Source organism: Miniopterus schreibersii (assembly GCF_964146895.1).
Source record: "Miniopterus schreibersii genome assembly, chromosome: 1".
Taxonomy (NCBI): Eukaryota; Metazoa; Chordata; class Mammalia; order Chiroptera; family Miniopteridae; genus Miniopterus; species Miniopterus schreibersii.
Window position 1 is genome coordinate 10118101 of NC_138101.1, and position 21585 is coordinate 10139685.

Consider the following 21585-nt stretch of genomic DNA (forward strand, 5'->3'; position numbering starts at 1 on the left):
GCACTGTGTTCACCTGAAGATGGGCAGGGAGGGGGGGAAGGGCTGCTTTTTAAGGGCTGGGTCTTAGAGAAGGAGGAGTGATGCAGCTGTAATGGGGAAGCTTGGAGAAAGTGCTGGAAATTTCATTCAGGATTTCCAGCCAGTCTGGAGCCAAGGAAGGCCAACAATCAGTGTGTAAGGCTAACCGTCCAGTGTCTCCTCCCCTGCTGTCAGACAGGAGTCAGGCAGCTTTCACAGGCAAGCACTTTACAATTTTAAAATTGCGAAGTAAGAACAGGTAAAAGGAAATATGCATTATTTCAAATGCATAAATGCATTAAGAGGACCCCTCTGCATGTTTACCTGTTCAAACAGTTACCTAAATTTTACACGCAAAATATTACATTCTGACCTTCAAGACCTAAATCCAGCTTTTCACATCATTACCTGTATATACAGAGAATGAATAGGTAATGTCATCAAAATAAGTGATGTTCAGAAATTGCAATATATGCCCAACTCCGTTTTATGTATCAAAAGAGATAACATAGGTGAAAACATCTTACACATTTTAGTTTGAGGTGCGATTTATTGTGAGTGTTTTCCCCAGAACAAAGGCCGGAGGAAACTTAGAGGTAGCACTGAGGAGTCCACGATGCAGGGATTGTGAGCAGCACGGAAACTGATGAGCGCTTGCCTGCAGAAAGTGGCTGGCTGAAGGGAAGGATATTCTTTGGAAGGCCATCCTTTAAACAAACAACATCAATTCTCCTTCCCACACATTATAAGATTCTAACTTCCTGAGACTGTGAATAAAAAAAAAAAAAACACCTAGGTTTTTTGGCAGCACCTTTCAAGCTCAACAGTTTTCCTTGTCAGGTGGGGAGGCAGCACAGCCTGTGGGGAGCCGGGGCCATAGAGAGGGACCTGGGCATCGGTGAGCAAGGGAGAGGGCTCGGGCCAATGCCACCGTCTCGCCAGAGGTTCTCCCTGGGCCTGTGGTGACCAGTCGTGTGGTGGTCATGAGCCACTTTGAGTTATAGTAGCTTTATTTCCAAAGATTCCTGTTTTAAAAGTCCGTTCAAGGTTATCCCTATTGTAACACTGCTCTCACTTGAATCCCAACATCCTTTCTTGATTTGTGGAGAAAAAGATGGAGTTAGTAGGTAAGAAATTCTCACAGGGAGAGGGCCATGGCCCAGGTTTCCTGGAAGGAAGCGGGTGCAAATTGTCTGTGAAAGCCAGCAGGTCTAGGTGCCCTGCCCTTTCTCCGGGAGAGGGGCCATGGGTAGAGTAGGAGGGATGAGCGTCTTCGTTTGCCAGGGCATGGCCAGGGTGAAAGAAACAACTTTTCAAAAAATTAAAAATAAAACCTGAAAGAGTCTCAGCCTTCCTCCCCTCCCCTCCTGTCTCCTCTGCTCTCTCACACACATGTTCAGTAAAGCAGAAAATGAATTCAGAAACAATTACTTTGCAGTAGCAATAAAAGGAGAATTATTGGGGGATTTCGGGCCATTTTACCCCCCGGATATTTGAGGAGAAGGAAGGAAATGGGAGGTAGTATGAGGGGAATCCACAGCTCTTCCTCAGTGGGAAGATGTTAAGAGTGAGTCCAAAGAAACAGAAATGATGGTCAAAAGGAAATGGTAATTCCGTAGGCTGGGATTTTCCAAGCCTTTACCCATACCATCTGAAGCCCAGAAAGGACATGGTTCAGTCTCCGCCTAAATCTACCCGTTTCCTAATCTCTCAAAAAAAATTCACTAATGCTAATGTGCAAAGAATTCACTAGTTTAATGGTATTAAATATTCCGGTATTTAAAGGATTGCACTTTTGCCTGGCCAGTGTGCTCAGTGGTTGAATATCGAGCATTGACCTATGAACCTGGAGGTCACTTGCCCGGGTTGCAGGCTCGATCCCCCGTAGGCAGCGGATCAGTGATTCTCTTTCATCATTGATGTTTCTACCTCTCCCTTCCTTTCTAAAAACATATTTAAAAAAATAAAAATAAATAAAAGATTGCACTTTTATGTGACACAATGACCTAGTCGTTTAAGCATCCCAAAGTATGATTTTTTAAGCACGAGTTTCCTTCAGGAGTAACAGGGAAAGAATGTTCCCACCATTTCTAAGCGGGCTTTCAGTTTTAATTTTATATTGGATTATGGAGAGTCATTGTTTTTCTTGAAAATTCAGTTGCTTTTCATTGTTACCTTTAGTAACTATGGAAATCATGACAGACTATCTGCCCGTGGACTGAAAGAAATCTAGGTAGGTACATTTGGAAATTTAGTTTAGTTTTCGACTATTATTATTTATTATTCATGAAGAAACTTTGCCCATAGGGGATTGTTGAATTTTCATTCGGTCGGATTATTTTAAAAGTAGAGCCCGGCCGGGCGTGGCTCAGCGGTTGAGCGTCGACCTAGGATCCAGGCGATCGGGGTTCGATTCCCGGTCAGGGCACATGCCCGGGTTGCGGGCTCGATCAATGACTCTCTCATCATTGATGTTTCTGTCTCTCTCTCTCCCTCTCCTTTCCTCTCTCTGAGATCAATAAAGATATATTAAAAAAAAAAAAAAAAGTAGAGACAGTGTATAAGGCTTATTCTACTGCATTATTTTGTAACTTACAGAGAGAAACATCTTTTTTACTTTGATTTGCTTGAAAAGAAGAAAATAGAACATCAACATTATAAGTACTAACTAGACTATTAAGGAATTAAAAATAACCGGTAATTAGAAACATTGCAAGAAAAACACAAGAAGTATGAAAGGTAGAGTATTTAAATTAAGGAAAGGGATTGAAGCTATTTAATGTATAACTTTCTAAGCAAATTAAAATACCGTCTGGAACCCACTGCTGTGATTTATTTCCAGAACGACAGCGCAGCGCTTTTGTCTGTGTTCCTGAGAACATGATTAGAAATGTCTAACCTGCTAGGAGTTTAGTCAGTAACAGAACCTGCAGCCTTTTCCCCCTAATGTCATCAACTTCAGTTTCCTGAATAGAGGAAAGTACCTTTGATGAAGTCTGAACTTAATCAGAATAGAGCTGGGCAACTGACCCTTCATTGTACATTCATGATACTTTTATCTCTAACAGACCATCGGAGAAGTATGCATGCTTCCGTCTCTCCATACAGAAAATTAAAATAATGATGCCAACCCCCTCTCGTGAGGCTACAAGAATGACTATGAAATCCCATCAGACTGAGTCAGGCGGATACTCTGTGGTGTTAAGCTACATTTCCTTCAATGGGACATTAAAAACAGAGCATCCCAAATTAATTTAGTATTAGAATTTTGTATTTTCAACACATTTTAGATTTTTACAGTTCTGTTGCATTTTCTGCTGCCTGAATTCCTCATGGGACATCACTCTAGCATCAGAAAGATGCAACGATAACCACTGGAGTAGCAGGGACCTGGGAGTGTTCCTTCATTCCATCCCCTTAGCAGCTGTCGGAGAACGTGTAAACCACTCCAGGCAGAGGAGACCATTCCGATTTCCAAAGATGTACTCTACAGGGAAACTTCTTTCTACCCACATTTCCAATAAAGGAAAACTTGGATCCACTGATTCTCTTCACCTCAGTCAGTGCAAATACCGTTTCTTCTGCAGATGCCCCTTTGTCCCCTGCTAATGCTGCTGCTGCAAAAAAAAAAAAATACTACAAGTAAGAAAAAGACACATGGAGTTTTGTTAAGGTGTATAAAATTTCCCAAGATCTTGTAAAAAGAAAACTATTCATACTTTGTCGGTTAATTTCCTTACTAACGCACACAGAAATGTCATGTGCTTGTTGGAATTATCAATGACTATTTCTCACAAAGATACACCGCGACTGAGAACTGCACTTAAACGTGAGCCCCGACTCTGCTGGGGTTAATTTTCTATGTGTATTAACTAAGTATAGTTTGTGCATATATCTTTTTATGCGGTACTTTTATAGCAAATTGATTTAAGTGCTTTTTTGGAACAGTTGTTGGGCAGAATTGATTTGGAGCCAATAAATGGACTTACACAGCAAAACTGCGCCGGGGTTTGTTCTGGCATCTAAACAGAGCTGAAGCAAATGGCAGAGTCAGTGGAGCTGGAGCGTGGTTCCCCATCAGCTTGAACCGCAGTGCTGGGGCGTAGCTATGAAAAGAGCTTCGGGAAAGCCTGGTGGGTCAAAGTGCCATTGACAGCTGGCACAAACGCACAAAGTATTTGAGGTGCGCTGGAGATTTTAATGTAAATTTAGTCCCATCGAACTTAAGCCGACGTGGTCAAAGTAGAATTGACGGGGTGCTCTAATGGCAAAATCCGCCTCACAAGCTAAAGAAAGGCCCCAGAGTGGACAGCTGTGAACGGGGTGCTCGCTGTGCACGTTAGATACATCAGCTCTACTCTCATGCTAACTCCAGCATCTCCCCGCACCCAGAACAGGTCCAGCCTGTGGCATTTTAGGCTTAGCTTCCTGCGGGCAGCGCTTTGTTCTGTTCCCTTTCCCCCCAGGACCTGATAAACGCTCCTGTAAATTCCTTTCATTTCCAAGGCCCCGTTTCCTCCTCGGTGTGCTGGAGAGAGTGTCTGCTTCCTGGCGCTGGGAACGTGGACAGTGTGACACGTGCAGAGCAAAGGAACGATGTCTCATGGAAGAAACATGCTCCTAGTAAGCGTGTGAAGTTGCAGAGTGTGGGCCCTTCAGCTCTGCCTCTTTCCTCCTTTGCAGGAGTCACCACACCCTGTTTATATTGCTCGGCACCTCCCATCGCTTCCTCTTAATCTCACCCTGTCTTTTGTCCCCCCACCCCTCTCCCTCTCCCCCTCCTCTTCTTTTCACCCCCTTCCTTTCTTACTTGAGCACAGCTCTCAGCTCTTTCTTTGATTTCTCCGAATCTTATTTAAATGCATTTTTTCTGCACCGTGGCAGCTTCCTCTGTGCCCCAGGAACGTGGCCCTCTGGAGAGCATCAGTGGACCCTGAGAATCACCTGATCTGGGCGTGGACTGAGGCCTTCCTGCTGGCAGGGCAGGTGGGCAGGGGCGACGGAGACCATGCTCGACCCCGCTCTCCCCCCACGGAGGCCCGCCCGGGGTAGCTCACCATGCTGAGAGCCAGAAGTTGCTTTGTATTTTATATCTGGGGTAATTCTGTTTTAGATATACTCCAGAAGTCATGATGTCATGAAAATGTGACTTCCGTTCCCTCCAAATGGCTGCTAGCTGCATAATCAAGGGTGGTTTATGCATTAAGTGGAAGCATTAGCTGAAGATTGCCTTTCAGAAATTATAAAACGGCTTTTTACATTCAGAACATTATGACATAACCGGATATGGGTTATGAACCTCTTACCCTTGTTTGTAATTCAGAGACGGTATAGGATGAATTTAAATTCCCTGAATTTAAAATGTATCTTAACATAGCTCAGTGCCTCCTGGGATTCTTTTAAGTATTTATTGATAATATCAACAATATAGTTCCAGATACTACGTATAACTGTGAAAACGGCTTTTCTGTTTTATCCTGAATCGTATTCTGTTAGGTGTAATTGGCTAAAATTTTACCTACATTACAGTCCATCTTTCAAAGCCCTGTTTGTTGGTATATAGTTCCACGTTAAATGATAATATGTAACATTTACCGAACGTTATTAATATATATGAGGCCTTGTGCTAAATATTTCATGCAATCTTTCCAACAGTCCTATATAATGTTCTAAATATTAGTCTTAAAGACTGGGAAATTAAAGCTTAGAGAAGTTACACAAAACTAACTCGAGGTCATAGAGTTAATAAATGGCATTTCCAGGCTAAAACTCTTAGGTGACCAAGGCAGAGCCCACGCCCACGAGAAGCCACGAGAGGGAGCAGAGGGAATCCGGCACAGTGGCACGTGGCTCGTGGCAGGTCCGGCGTCTTCGGTCAGGTGCCTCCTCTGCGCGGAGCCCTCCACCAGGCGTTGCGCAGGCTCTGGCTCAGCCCCTTAGAGCCATGCCTCAGGAGGTAGGGGGCTTCGTTGTCCCCATTTTGCAGAGATGAGGGGGAGGAAGGCTTAAAGGGATGGAATGACTCGCCCAACGTGACAAAGGAGGTCAGAGGCAGGGCCCAGATGTGGGTCCAGACCCTCTGGTGTGAGCAGCATGGCTCTTAAACTCGCACTGTGCTCAGCTCCATTCACAGGACGACATGTGATCTCACCTGGCGTGTGTCACATTCGACCGGCCTGGAGCGCACTGCCTTTCCCCTTCCTGACCGTGGTCCCCTCGCCCCGCTTTGGAAATAGCTGCCGTGTAGGGAGCCTGAGGAATGAGAGCAGGGGTGCTGGGGAGCCCTCCTCCTGTGCCTGCCCGCTTCTCCCGGCCTTGCATGAGTCCTTGTGTGATTCTTGAGACACTCGAACGATACCAGAGAATTCAATGCATGAGACTGTACCTCATATAAAGGAATTTATATGTCTTTCTCTTAAAGGAATGCAAGCACATCTCTCTCATGTGAGACTCTTTTTAAATCCACACACAGCTCTTTGGGTCTTAAATACATGAAAATAATTCTCTTCCACGAAATGCGTTATTTGATAATATGTTATAACAAAAAGTGTTTCAGTAAGTAAACTATACTTTTTAACAGATTAGGAGTTTAAGCTGTGATGACTTCTGGTTGGCATCATTATTTCCAACCCGCATTTATATTTATTTGCTTTTCTAAGTTGAAATCTGGGCAAATACTCATTTATCATGACTCGGTAGTTTCCAGAGGAAGTACAGATTTATGATATTCCTGGTCAGACTCTAAGAGAGGTTAAACCGGGGAGGAAAATAAAATTACGAGTAATTAAATTTACAGGCAGGTTTGCCATCTAAAGCAGATTTATTGCTTCGTAGTGAAAGATAGTTGAGACACTTTCACATAAAGTGAATCCATTTTTACATGATATAGGTATTATGCATTGCTGTTTCAATTTATATAATTAAAATGATATCATTGCACTCTGAGGTTAATGGGATACTCAACTGGAAACCATACGTCGTGAGCAATAAAACAGCAGCACTGCAGAATTGGCTTTTTGGTTAAAAGCTGATGCAGTATTTCAGCACCGTTAGATTACATTTTACCTTTTAAAGATCTTTAGAAAAAGTAAGAGACAAAGACATGACGATTAATAATAGCATACTCTTGAAAGTTGCCCTTTTTTAAGAAATAGAAGGATTAGTGAGGATCTATAAAGAGTACATAGGATAAACATAGTTAATTATTTTTATCCTACCTCATTTTTTTTCCGGAGAATATTCTAGAGAATACCTCAAGTGAGAGTTATAAAATTATCATTTTAGAGTTACAGGTTTGTTTTAAATGGAAACTCATTGAGGTCTTTTAAATTCTGAAATTAAAAACTTTTGTTGATCATAATATTTCACAATTTTCCTACCTAAATTACAGGTACTGAGATAGTAATGTCCATGTAATAATATATATCTTTCTATGTACCCATGTTTGCATATGGGGAACTTCTCTGTGTGTGAATGTGTGTGTCTTTCTCCCTCTCGCTGTCACATGTGCACATATATTTAGAAAATATATTTATTATTTAATGTTTATTCAGCTCTATATCAGTACAGAATACATATGTGGAGAGAAAGAAGTGATAGGAAATACATATATTCCCACTTTGTAAAACAATTTTGTCCCAAGTTCAGAACAATTCAAGAGCTGTTTTTATCATCTGTACAAGTTCTGTGAGCATGAGCAAAAGAATATATCTTGTATTATAGAGCTGCCGTTGGTTTATAGAGGGAAAATTAGGGGGAAAACACTGTAATCCAATATGTGGAGTTGAACCAAAACAAAGAAGTCTTTGAAGAGAGTGTGGTGTCTGAAAGGATTTGAGATGGTCTAAAGCAGTAGCCACTCCCTGCTGGCCATGGACTAATAATTGGACTTCTGTTATATTATGAAATATTAAATCAAGTACAAAAATGTCACGAAGGACCCAAAGAGCATACTAGATATACTAGTCTACAGCAGAGCTAGTTATTGATGTTTGAAATTGCCTTACAAAGTCTATTGCATCTATCAGCTGAGGAGGGGATTAACAAAATGTGTCAGATCCATACAATGGAATATTATTTGGCAATAAAAAATGAAGTTCAGATACATGTTATAGTACAGAGGAGGGAAAGAGGAGTGACTGCCAATGAGTACAAGGTCTTTTTGGAGGTAATGAAAATGTTCTAAAATTAGATTATGGTGATTAGGATGCAACTCCATAAATAGTCTAAAAACCATTACATTTTACAGTTCAAATAGGTAATGTTTTAGTGTATAAATTATATCTCAGTAAAGCTGTTAAAGCCTATTATAAAAATTTCTCTTAGGGGAAGGTCATAATTTGTTGAGGGATGATGTTGGCCAATTTTATTTATTAATTCATGACTTGTGGGTGTTTTCTCCAGTTGTGGGAAGCTTGTCTTTCATTCAGATTTTCAAGAGTCACTTTTTAGTTGAAATCTGTAAATTCAATAAGGAAGTCCTGATGGTTGGCTATCCTTATACACCACAAGTTTTTGAAAAGTCAGAATTGAGTACATGCGTTGACATTGACTCGTCATTGACAAATGTCCATTTAAGAACAAATAGGGCCAAGAGACCAAAACCAACACGTGCTCTTATGAAGTGTTTAGATGTCCTGCTGTCGTCGTTCTTGTACAACATTCCTGAAACTTTTGTTTGGTCTTGTTTTATTACTGACTCATCTTGTTTTTTACTGCTGATAAGATTAGCTGAAAGCTCCACAGCATTTTATTTGAATATTCTTGAATCCCAATACAACCTCTCTTTAAGTTTTCCTTCTAATTAATTGTTAAGTGCATCAATATTCTATCTTCATACCTTTCACCCCCAGGGATGTCACCCATAAAATGCCTGTGTGTCTTTGTCTTCCTGTGCTGGTCTTTTCTTTAGAAATAACTTCCCATTTCTTCTTCCCACACCATCCCCATCACTTTTCCTAAGACCCAGCTCAGTGCTCTCCTCTTTCGGAGGCATTTCCTGCTTTATATTCTACCTCACTCTGGTTATATCCTAATGTTTTATTTACACATGCATGTCATCATGAGTTTATTTATTCATATGTACATATCTGGTCCTCCTTATTTTGCAGTTATTTCAATGAGAAAATAGGATTGTATTTTTGATATGTTTTAATAAATGAATTGTGCGATTTCTGATACAAAGGCACCGAGTTGTGTTCAGGAAATCATTATTTCCCGCTTGGCATCTCACTTTTTTGATTAAATTATTAAACTCACACATATTGAGAGCGTTAAAGTATTTTTAAGCCTATCAGCTGAGACTGAACTTAGACTGAATAAAGGCTTCCATGACTTTCCCATTTAAAATGTGTGGTACTTCTACACCTAACTTTGCTATTTCCTTTATCTCATTGACGCCAGGAAAGGTATTTGGATCTCAGAAAGAATATTTTTACCGTATCTTTGGGAAACCCAAAGAATCGGTACATCATGGTCATAATTTATCAGAGTCGAAGATGACATTTCGTATCAGATATCCTAAGAGAGACATCAAGTATCCGTTAAGTAAGTCATTTGCTTGAGAACCTAAATGTCATTAAGTACAGCACTAATTTGCTGTTCGGTTAGGGACATCTTTACGCATGCTTTATCGACCACAGCCAGGCACTGTATTAGGCACCAGGGTATAATGATCAATTATTCAGCATCCGTTCTCAGGGAACTTTCAGCTCTGGTGGGATGTGTCAATGAGTAATGTGGCGATTACAATTCAGGATATCAGTTAAATAGAACACGGTACAGGAGCATGAGGAAGGGAGCCTGCTCCAGCAGGCGATGTCAGAGGAAATGAAGCAAGGGTATTTGAAGTCAGCTGCAAAGGAAGAATAGACTTAACCAGTGAAGGGCAACATGTAAATATCTGAGGCAGAGGGAAATAGATATATAAAGATCCGGCAGGAAAAAATGCATGCATAATAGATTGCCTGTGTACATATATTCTGTAAATCTGTGTATAAACTTAAGAAACTTCATTTCACAATATAGACATGTATCAAATCATTATGTTGTACACCTGAAATGAATGTAATAATATGTCAATTACACTTCAATTTTAAAAATAAAATAAAAGGGGGAAAGAAACTCCGCAGCAAGTTTTTGTTTAGTTTTGCTTTGTTTTCACTGTCATCTACCACCCCCAGTGCTCCAGGCAATGGCAAAATGAAATCTTTCTTCCTTTTCTATTTCAGGACTTTGTGTAGTATTTTCTTGCTGATATTTTAATCAGTTCAGTCCTGGAATGATCCCTTACTGGCCTGTTTTCCCTTCCTGACTCTGAACTCTGAGCACAGACCCCATATTATTTCCATCATTTATTCTTTATTCCTAAGAACTAGAAGCGCATTCAGCACACACTGCCCGCAGTAAACAATTTCTGGATTGAATTGACTTGAACTGATGGGCGTGCAGGAAAGTCACATGGGCGAGGCGCTTCGCTCGTTCACATAGAACACAGCAGATCCTCCAGTCCCCACAGTAACCTTGACACACAGACATTTGGTAGCGTTTCTAGAGTTAGAGAAAATAAGACGTGATTCAGAAAATCTCAGTAACGTAACCGAGATCACATGGTCCCATATTTTTATGGAGTAGAGTCAAGGATTCCTGTCCAAACCCAATCCCAGGCCTGTCCCAGTACATCGCCTTCCAAGTACCAGGCCAGTCAGGCATCTGGGGTGTTTTCAGGCCATTGCGATTATCTGTGTCCTTGAGGTGACAAAAAACTTGGGTTATTATGAAACATGGGTTATTAGTTCAGTGGCCCTTCTCATAAAAGGCATAGCTGTGGGAGATGTGTGTGTGTGTGTGTGTGTGTGTGTGTATTGCCATACACTATTTTTAGGATCTTTCATTACCTGATGACTCTACCCAATCAGGTCACTCCTCCTGGAATGCACTTAGTAGGAGTGCTGATAGGTAACCCAAATGGGACTTAAACATCACTTGGAAAGATCGATGTGCCCGATAGATGTTAGCTTTGAGTATTGTCTTATTTCACCTATTCTCAGGTGAAGCAATGTTATGATACCATTTTGAAGAGAAGTAAGAGAAAAGAAAAAGTATTTACATTGTGAATAATTTATTATTTCAAGAGTAGTATGCTGGCTGTAAGATTATTACATTGGGAAAAAAGTTTTTAATGTGGCCTCTCAGAAGCCTATGGAGCTCAATGGTGCCGAAGGTTGCAAGCATGAAGGTACTTAATGCCTGTGAACTGTACACATAAAGGGGTTAAAATTGTCAAGTTTATGTTTTGTATATGTTACCACAATACAAATAATTGGCCTCATATCCTATATGTACGTCTTATGCTACATATATTCTTCTTGGCTTTTATACTTCCTGTTTATTATTTACCGTTGTCGTTCACTACTTCCAATTGGATGGACATAAAGGAACACCGTGCGTATAAACCAAACCCAAAGCTAGAAAGTACCATTCGTGGGAGGTGTTCCAGTGGGCTGCTGACATGCGGGTCAGAGACAGTGGGAAAAGCCCTCACAGACAGGTGGCTGGGCATCTCCCCTAGAGGTTCTCCTTGTATTTCTGGAGTGGAGCTCAGAGATCTGTCTGTTTTTTACACAAGCTCCCCAGAGGATTGTTATGGGTGATCCTACAACCACACTGAAACCACAGGTCCAGAGAGCCAGACCCCTACAGAAGCCGCTTCTTGCAAGAGGCAGGACAGCCATGGCTAAGTGTATGAGGTTTGGAGGACAACAGCCGAGTTCGAATCCCTGCTCCTCTAGCTTACTGGCTCTGTCACCACAGGGCAGTTATGTAACCTCTGTGAACCTCAGCTCCCTGTCTTTAAATGGGAACAGAAAGTACATCCTGATGTGTCTATAGAAATAAACAAAGTTAGTAACTGCCCAATATATGTTAGCTAATTTCATCTATTCTCAAGTGCAGGCTTTTTCACACTTAAATATCTACGGAGTCTTACAATTGCCAGTTAGTTGTGTAAAAGACTTCTATGACACTTTATTAAGAGAAAGAAAGCGTGGTGCTATCCAAGTATATTAGCAATGAAAAGAAGAATAGACATGTATTATTACTACTATGTTCAGTGAAGCTTTGGGTGCTGAGTACTAGAATTTTCTGCAGGTTCTCAGTGACAAAGCAATTTTTCGTGAAGAAACAGCCCCAGCAATCTCTAAAAAGAGGCCATTCACACATCTGTCAAAGAATGATAGAAGAACCTGTCCTATATAGGATGATATTAAGACCGGGGAAAGAAAGGACGTATGTAGAAGAGACAGCCCCACTTATTAAGAAGCAGCAGTCAGGTGATTGATTATAAACATCATAAAGGAGACAGAACTGTCACAAAGCAATGGTTATATCAGATTTCATGCTGTCAGTAAATGTTTTTGAATGCATGAATGAGGGCTGGACGGGAGAGTGAGGAAGGAACAAGCTGACTTTCCCACTTTCAAATGTTGAAATTTTGAGGACACTAAGCATTGGGGGCAGTAAGCTGCAGATCTGGAAGGTGTTGGTACATACCATCTGAAAGAAGATTTATATACGTAGTGCATCGTTCAGTTCTCATCGTGGCCTGAAGATTCCTTAATCTGTATTTCTAATCTCCTCACTGAGCTCTGGTTTCTGATCTCCAGCGTTTTGTGAAACACTGCCTTCCACCTCTCCTGAGTTGCCTGATGCCAGTATATCTAAAAGCCCTCTCAGAAGTCAACTTTTCTCTCCTGAATTCCCCTCGTTGTGTCTATAATATTAGATTTTGCTGCTGATCAGGGCGCCAAGCACAGGCTTATACTCAACATCTGTGTCTCTAGATCATACACCTCCAGTGAGTTGCCGTGTTTTATAAGTTTGTTCTTCAGAACGGCCTTACTGTTCTTTGTCAAGATTTCTTTGGGTAGTCAAGGTCTTTTTTGGCTCCCTACAAATTTTACTATGGTTTGTTCTATTTCTATGAAGAATGCCATTGGAATTTTGATAGGAATTATACTGAATCTGTAGGTTGCTTTGGGTAGCATGGACATTTGAACACTATTAATGATTACAACACATGAGCATGCAATACTTTTCCATATTTGTGGTCAAAATAGCACAAAACTAATCTTGTCTTCAGTCACAGCTCTCCAATTACTGCACTTGTCTTCCTCAAATGGTTTTTTTTTTACTCTTTGGATTTTGTTATTCCCTTAATCTGAAAATTTAAGGGGCTTCATGCTCTCCCCAAGATGACAATAGTCTTAAGTTACATCAAAGAACTTACATGTGGACCTGAGGCCAACTCCAAACTTCATTACTTAATATTCTCCAAGTAGAATTTCCTAGTTCACTGGAGACCCATCTTTCTCCACCGACACTGCCCAATGTGACTTTACTACTCATTGTCCCTGCCTGCCCTGAAATTCAATTTCCAGTTTAATCTTCCTAAAAATCAACTCCAATCAGGCCACTTCCCTACTTTGGAGCACATTTTTACACTCTATTGCCTAGTGATATAATTACAGACTCTCCTTGGCAGCTCCAAATCTCCAACTCAGTAGTTCTGATTCATTCCTCTCGTTCCGCACAGTTCACAGAACACTGCACCACCGTGAGTTATGTTTCACTTTTTCTACTATAATCTTCAAGGAACAAAGCAAATACATTCAGGGGTACACAGCATTTCTTAATGGAATAATCGTAACATACATATAACCAACACTTCTCTAGTGCTTACTATGTGCCAAGTACTTTTTGAGCATTTTAAAAATTATGAATTCATTGAATCCACCTAAGAGTCCTATGAGGTAGACACAATTATTGTTCCATTTTACAGATGAGGAAACTAAAGCACAGGAAGGGTAAGCAGTTTTACCAATGCCTCATGGTTAATAAATGGCAGAGCTAGAATGTAATCTCAGATAGTCTGCAGTCTACACTCTTAATCTCTCTGGCATCCTGCTCTCTCCTTGGATTTCTGCCACCCACCGCCTACCACCCCTTCCCCAACACTGGAGGCTAAGAATTACTGAGCTCAGTCATTTTTATCAAGGTTCGAAAAGGTCCCATTCTATTTTTAAAGTGGCCTGAATCCTTCAAGCCTCCAATGGCTCTTACTTTTCTGATCTCCTAGATCACCCTTCTCAGGCATCACTCATGGCTTGCTTACTATATATCATCTTTGTTGTTACCAAACTGTGTGATATATATCACATCTCTCTAATTCGTAATGGACACTGCAACTTGCTCTTGATTTCCCAATTTTGTTTATAGTCCCCCCTAGTCTAAGTTCAAAGTCACCGCTGTCTCCTCTCTCTCTTGCCTAGTCCATATTCACATACAATTCACTTCTAAGTTTTGGTTCTTCGTGTGTCCTTGATACCACACTCTTTATCTTTTCCACCTTTTCTATCTACAGTGAGAGATGCCTCACCCATTAATTGGCCGAGGGTAAGCAAGCATTGTGTTAGTGGTTCTTATATTGCTTGAGATTCTCATTACCCTTTCTCCAACTTATGTGGGCTTCTGAACTCCAGTCTTAGACCCCAGGTATTCACTGACAGTTTAATTTATCTAAGGAAGATCCTCTGTCCTGCTTCTGTCCATCACTCTGCCCTCCCTACAATTGTCTGCTGAAATGAGAACTCCTTAATTGGTGCCAAAAGTCTACTTATCACAACATTGACTTGCTTTTCCAACTTCGTCTCCCATTGCTCTACTACATATGTTGTACCTTCTAAACACACCAGACAAAATGCTACTCCCATAAAATGTCCTGTTTTCCCCTCCATATTTCTGCTTGTGAAATTTATTTTAAGAAATGCTATCCCTCACCCTGCCCTCTACCTTCACGTGTTGGCACATTCCCAAGGGGGCGTCCAGGAGGCAGCCGATCGATGACTCTCTCATCATTGATGTTTCTATCTCTCTCTTCCTCTCCCTTCCTCTCTCTGAAATCAACAAAACTATATTTAAAAAAAGAAAATATGAGTCATTGTTCTAACAGTCTTACCCATCATTTTGCAAATGACCTAAATCAGAGGCTAGGATGAGTTAAGAAAAAGCCTTCTAAGTTCTAGGCCACAGGAAAGACATATTGAGATTGAATAAGTAGCTCCTGGTATCACCTGTAAAATCCCTAAATCTAGACTCAATATTTATCTGTTTTTTCCCTATACATTTACTTTAACAATTGTCTCATTGTTTAGCATGAACCCCTGACATCTCTGAAGCATAGTTTCCTTTCCTGTAAAACCAGGATAATAATACCTCTTTTATAAGATGGTTATGGAGATTAAAAGAAATATTGGTCAAATTTGATAATATATTATATCTAAAAATTAACTATTCGATACGAAAGGTACTGGAAATGTGTTCAGCTACTTCCTCCTGTTATGGGTTACCATGACCCACCTACCTGAAGGGGCCTGGGGTCCACGAGTGGAGTTGCCTGCGGGAGTGGGCTGGGCACAGAGCAGAGACCCCCACACCATTGGCCTTAGGGGCGTAAGGAGCCTCTGAGATGGACAGTCCCTCTTTTGTAAAAAGAAAAGGCTGGTAAGTGAAGTAGGATGAAACCCTTCCATGGCCTGGAATTCTGCCCGCAGTGAGGACTGAAATCAAGTTCAGAAGGAATGGGGTCCTCACTGAATTTCAGTCCCTCAGTGATGTCTCATGATCCACATAAAACATCCCCTGCCTTCCCTCCCGCTCCACCGGCTCCCCACTCAAGACCGTGCCCCTAGGATAAAATTGTGCCTAGAGACCGAGCAGAGCTGAGCCCCGGGTGGTGAGTGAAATGGCTCCAGCCGGCCGGTGGGAAGACGGCAGGGCCTGGGCAGCGGGCACGACCTGGAAGGAACCGTCTCTGCCCGGTCCCCTCCCACACAGTCTCCAAAGTCAGCTTTGTCTTAGGAGAAGTGAAAAGAAGGGGAGGGGAGGGGGAGGGCCATGAGAATCCATTGAATCAACAGACACACAGCAGTTTCCAGGGAGCATTACAGATCCAAACTCGCTCGAATTCAATCTTCTGTCCCTCTTCATTTGTTATTATTTGCTGTTTTCCTTCCTCTGATCTCTCTCTTTACCTTCCCCTTGCTCGGTAGCCTCCCTCAAACACTGTTTCCAGTTACAAGGCTTTTAAACATATATTGTTAACCCTATGTGATTAAACAGGGTGAGGAAGTCATCTCAATTCACCACAAGCTGCAGAAATGAGCCCTTTTGAAGGAAGTGGAGTTTTATCACCCTTAGGGACACACCGAAACGCTTGAAAGCGGCGGCAGAGCCCGGTGCTTAGGAAAGGAGTGGCTGCCTGAGCTCCCACCTAAGCACATATTGCAGATTTACTGTTTGAGATAATATATGTGTTTTTGCCTTTTAAGACCTTTACTCTTTAAATAGGCTAACATTTATTTCTTTACAAATTGCTTAGCAAACATTTTTTGTTATTTGAACACGGTGGATATTGGGATATAAATGCAAATCTTGGTTGTTTAAAACTTAGTGTTAAGGAGGTCAAGACCAGGCACTAAATCTTCTGATCTGCCAGTTGTCCCTGTCGCGTGGCCCCGAGTGTGCCAACAACCAGCTCTGGCCGTGAGGAGCCTTAGGGGAGAGGAGGGGGTGAGTCCGTCCAGTACGCCTCCAGGTCATCGGAAAGGGGCTCTGTTTTCTTCAGCTGCGCCTCGTGGTTCGTAGCTTCATCTTTCTTTGTGAGCCTCAGTTATCTTATAGAATTTCAGTGATCATTTTAGGGCCATCATGGTTATTTTAATCATGTATTTATTTGATATTTCAACTTTCTGCTCTGTAGTGGTGTCACTTAAAATGAGGCCAGCGTTTTCTGTTTTCATGGCATTTCTCATTGTGTATTTATATCCTGCTTGTTAAGGCTAATAATACTGTGTGAGCACAGAATTGCATCTGAACTCGGAAGGTAAAATAATGACCCATCTCATGAGATGAGTGATTTTTTTTTTTTTTTACTAACTTCTCGTTCCAACTTAGAGTGCTTTTCCTCTTTGATTAAAATGTATTTCTCAATTAAATTAAAATGCAAATACAGACAGGCTCTGTTTATGGTTATAATAGAATTATTTAAAGGAGGTTTTTATAATAACTTGCTGTTAATATTTCATGCAGGAACTGTTGGTTTTATTGTTGGGTTCGTCCTGCCATGTTCCATTTTCAAGATTACGTAAAGTGCTGTGAAAACTTAATCATGCTGCCTAGATTTGATCAGTTTCTGCCCTCTCTTCTCTAGGATGTTAAAATGGACTGCTTTCCTGTACACTTTATAAGTTATGTCAGAGATGTAGAAATATCAGTACTAAAACTTTAGAACCCCTGGACATTGAGTTATAAAAAATTTGCTATTTGTCTTAAATAAATATTTTATTGCACAGAATTGAATCAACTGTTAAATTTAAGAGAACCATATTCTGGATTTTATTATGTGATTAAAGATCTGGGAAAAGTACTTCAAGATACCATTTAGTCCCACCTTTTAATTTATACCAGAAACATAAAACATTTGTAATAGAAATTGCACCTAATGCTACGGATTTCATTATGATACTTTTAGTATTTTTTTAGAAGTATTCTATCAGGTCTCAAGCAAATTGATTAAAATAATTTTTAAATACCTTAGAGCTTCATCTTATTCTGTTTTCTTATTTTTAGAGATCTCAGTGAAAACCAAATTCAGGCAATTCCAAGGAAGGCTTTCCGTGGAGCAGTTGACATTAAAAATCTGTAAGTTGTTGTTGTTTTTTAAATTTATACTGTCTTTTTAAAGCTATCCTATTTTAAAGTGAAATTGATATTAAAGAAAGTGTAATGAAAAGTGGTGAAAGCCCAATGTGTCTTTATGCCTGATCAGGAGAGCTTGTAACGTAAGTTTTCTGTTGTTTTCACAACTATCTGAAGGGATTCTCGTTTAGAAGGCGTCTTGAATCTGAACTTGTTATCAAATTCATTCTTCAAACCTTGTGATTAATCTTGTTAAGTCTAAGGAAGTGATATGATTAAAAGGTATTTGCAGTGTATTTTCTGCCTTTTACTGTCAGCTTATTTCAGTAACTCCCTTTTCAGTTGTTATTGGTATTTATTGGATATGCAGAATATAAACTATTTTTCCCAAAACAGTACATAATATTTTCTCATTAGAGATACCTGTAGCCTAGAGCTACAGCTTTTTAAAATAGCTTTTAGATCACCATTTCCATTAAATGCCTAAAGTGTGAGAGTAAGGAAATTATGCCTTTCCCTTTGTGTAAATATTTTTCTTACATCTGTTTTCCTTTAGAGCTTTATGAAATAATATATGTATAACCTTTTTTAAAAAGAAGGAAGAAACAAGAAAAAAACTGTCTTTCTGTATTTTCCCGTGATAAATCTTTAATCTGTAGTTGTGTGTAGAAGTGTTTTATAAGTACCCACGGCTCTGGAGATACATATCAAATTTAAAATCTCAGTGACAATACTAATATTGCCAGTACGTATTTTTATAAATTTTAAAATATCATGCTCTCCTTTGAAAATGATGATTTTGGACTGACTGCTAAACCCAGGACATAAAATGTTTTCTGTATCCTTTGCATTAGTTTGAAATGTAGAGGAGAAAAGCCCCTGAGTGCTAAGATTAACTCTCAGGAATTCAATATTTTTTAGCTAGTAATAACCAGGGCAGGGACTTTGTCAAGAATTAACTTTATTCAGAATTCGCCATGGTGGGATCCAGTGTGATTTTTCTCAAGAGCAGAAGTGAGACACATGTTTTTCCCCGTCAAAGAGGATGACTGTTTATAAAGCTACAGATTTTGGCCCCTATGGATTCTCTTCAGTGTCAGAGGTTTTCTTTTAAATTTGCACGTTCTAAATGTACAGGTAAAGGGGGAAATGCAGGCTCTAGATGTGACTGTGTAGGGCCATTAGACTCCTGGCCCTGGGATGTTATGCGTGTTTACGTGCTCAGAGGGTTTTCTTTGCTCTCCCCTTTCTCTCCGTCAGCTGGGGCTCGGGGAGGCCCTCAGGTAGACTCGCTGGTGGGTGCTGAGACGGCCCCTGCATATTGTGCTGGAACAGAACCATCCAAGGCCCTATGTTGCCCCTACTCGAGTTGCCTGTGTGTCCTGTAAAAGGAGAGTAATGGCCCCGGTTGACCGCCCTTTGGGAATGCACTTACAGCCTTACCATAGCGTTCTCTCTAAATCCTCGAAACAGGTGGCTTTTACTCCTTAGGAAGGATATTCGGGGAACCCAAGTCTACAAGTAATCCTTCTGCCAAATTTAAGGATACATTTGGGAATGGGCTACAGGTCACGGTGGGATTCTTCCCTATGCCCTCTTGGCTTATCCTTAAAAAATGTGTTTTTAAAAGTTTAGAGATAACAAAAAAAGTGAGATGCTAGCCCCGTGCACTGAAAGGAATGCATTATCGACTTAGCTGGATTTTTGAAAATCTCTTTCCCCTACATGCATTTTTCCCCCTCCCCAAATTTAAAGGCAGTACTTACGTACGCAGTGAGGTGAGGGTCCAGCTCCAGTCTCAGAATCTGTTGCTATTTATTGAATTTGTAGCTATGACAAGTCAGGCAACCTCACTAAACCTTTGTTTTCACTTTTATAAAATGAATATAATAATTGCTTGGGTTTGTTGTGGGTATTAGGGAAAGGAGATACATAAAACACTGTTTAAAACAGTAAAATGCCTATGATACAGAGTGTATTTCACCCTGCAAGTATTCACTCATCCATGGCTAGGATTTAGGCTTGGAAAAGATAGGGTAAGAAGACTGAAAAGCAGGACATAAAGGAATTTGCAATATTAGGAATGGATAAGCGACCCGTGTCTACTATGGGTCATTTAGACATGAGCCACAGAATGGAAAAAGGAAATGTATCAGGAAGCACTAAATGGGTCACACGAGACCCTGACACTAAGTGCTGTAGGTGCTGAGGAGAGAAAGAGATAAAAAAGATTGCTGGAAGTTATCAGGGAATTCTTTAAGGAGTTTCTACAAGAAAATATGAAGGAATCTACGATGAGATTGGATTGGAGTGTGCATTGATGAGCAGTGGTTAGGATGGATTGAGGAAGCAAGGATTTATTAAAAGGCTGTACATGCATAACCCATGGACACAGACAGTAATGTGAAGGCCTGGGGTTGGGGGTGGGTGCGGGTCAATGGGGAGAAAAGGGGGACATCTGTAATTCTTTCAACAATAAAGATAAATTTAAAAAATTAAAATAAAATTACAGCTGAGGTGGTAAATTTTTTTTTAAAGAAAAGGCTGCAGGAAGATAGAATTTATTCCCACTATTTTTACTGCCTTCCATGTAACAATGGGAAAGAACATAAGAGCAACATTGAAATACCACGGTGCATTTCCAGGTTTATTGAATTCATCAGGATCATAGCTGCAGTCTTACAGAATTTTACCATGAAAGGGCACTTTTCTGTAATTAAAAAATAGTTCGAATACATTGTCCAAAAAAAAAGTCCAATTCCATGGGTCTTTGTATGAAGTTTCGTTTTCTCGTTAGAAGGTAAGTATATCTATTTAATCTGAGGGTAAATGTGAATTCATATTATTATTAAACTGGTAACCGTAAGGCGTCACATAACGCCTCAGTGGAAGCCCACATATGTCAGCATTATTACTATTAGTCACATTCCGTGGGGGAAGGAGAGGCACAGTGCCTTGTCCTGTTTGCATTCCAGCGTATGATTTACAGTTGGGACAATCCTTTATGGAGCCACGGTGGCTACTGGTCCCCGTCATTCAGGGAGCCAGGAGAAAGCAGAAGGCTAGACAGGGATATGTGCTTGGCTTCATCTAGACGGGGTTCTGCGCAGTGCTAACAGGCTGATTGGATTTACCACGTCCAGGCCTTAGTCGGAGCAAATCCCAGGCATCGGAAGACTTTCACTGGAAGAACCTGCTTCAATCGTGTGGACGGTCCGGCTATGCGCTCTGCTCAAGGCCGCATCCCCACAGCATGAAACCCATGCTGGGGAAGGTCTGCAGATCAGCAGATGTAAGCCTTCTTCCTGCAGGCGAGCCACACAGAAACTACGCCGGACACAGGGACATTTATCTTGCTCTTAAACATCCCCAGGGAGCACTTCCTGCACCTTTTTGGCTTTTCTCTATTAATTTCTTAACCAGATTAAAAACCTTTATATTTGATCTTGTTACCTAATTTTCTCCAGCTGCAACTGAAGCCAGTTTCTTTTTCCTGACATTTTAGACGGTGAGATCCGAGAATAATAAGATCATATTAAAATATCAGCTAAATTATAGTGTTTGTAATAGTCCCTGGCAGCGCTTTTCCATAAGGTTTCCATCTGTGTTTTCAAACTCCCCAATCAAGTGTGAATTAAAGTATTGATACCATGTCATTACCAACCGATGCCTCGCGGGATGGTAATCACTGTTTACGCGCGGTTCTTCATCAGCCTCGCACATATCTCACGCACTTAGCGCCGATGCAGTAGAGCCTTGGCTGCCTGCTGATCGCGTCTCTAACAAAGACGTGTCACATCACACCGCTGGTTT

At 40.8% G+C, this 21585-nt stretch overlaps 1 protein-coding gene across 3 annotated transcripts in view; it reads left to right on the forward strand.

Moving 5' to 3' along the window:
• SLIT2 (slit guidance ligand 2) overlaps positions 1-21585 on the forward strand; it is a 297260-nt gene that overhangs the window by 154116 nt on the left and 121559 nt on the right. For all 3 annotated transcript variants that reach the window (XM_081147027.1, XM_081147028.1, XM_081147029.1), the window contains exon 5: positions 17704-17775. In XM_081147027.1, the coding sequence (XP_081003153.1) occupies positions 17704-17775 (72 nt within the window). The remainder of the gene's footprint in view (positions 1-17703; positions 17776-21585) is intronic.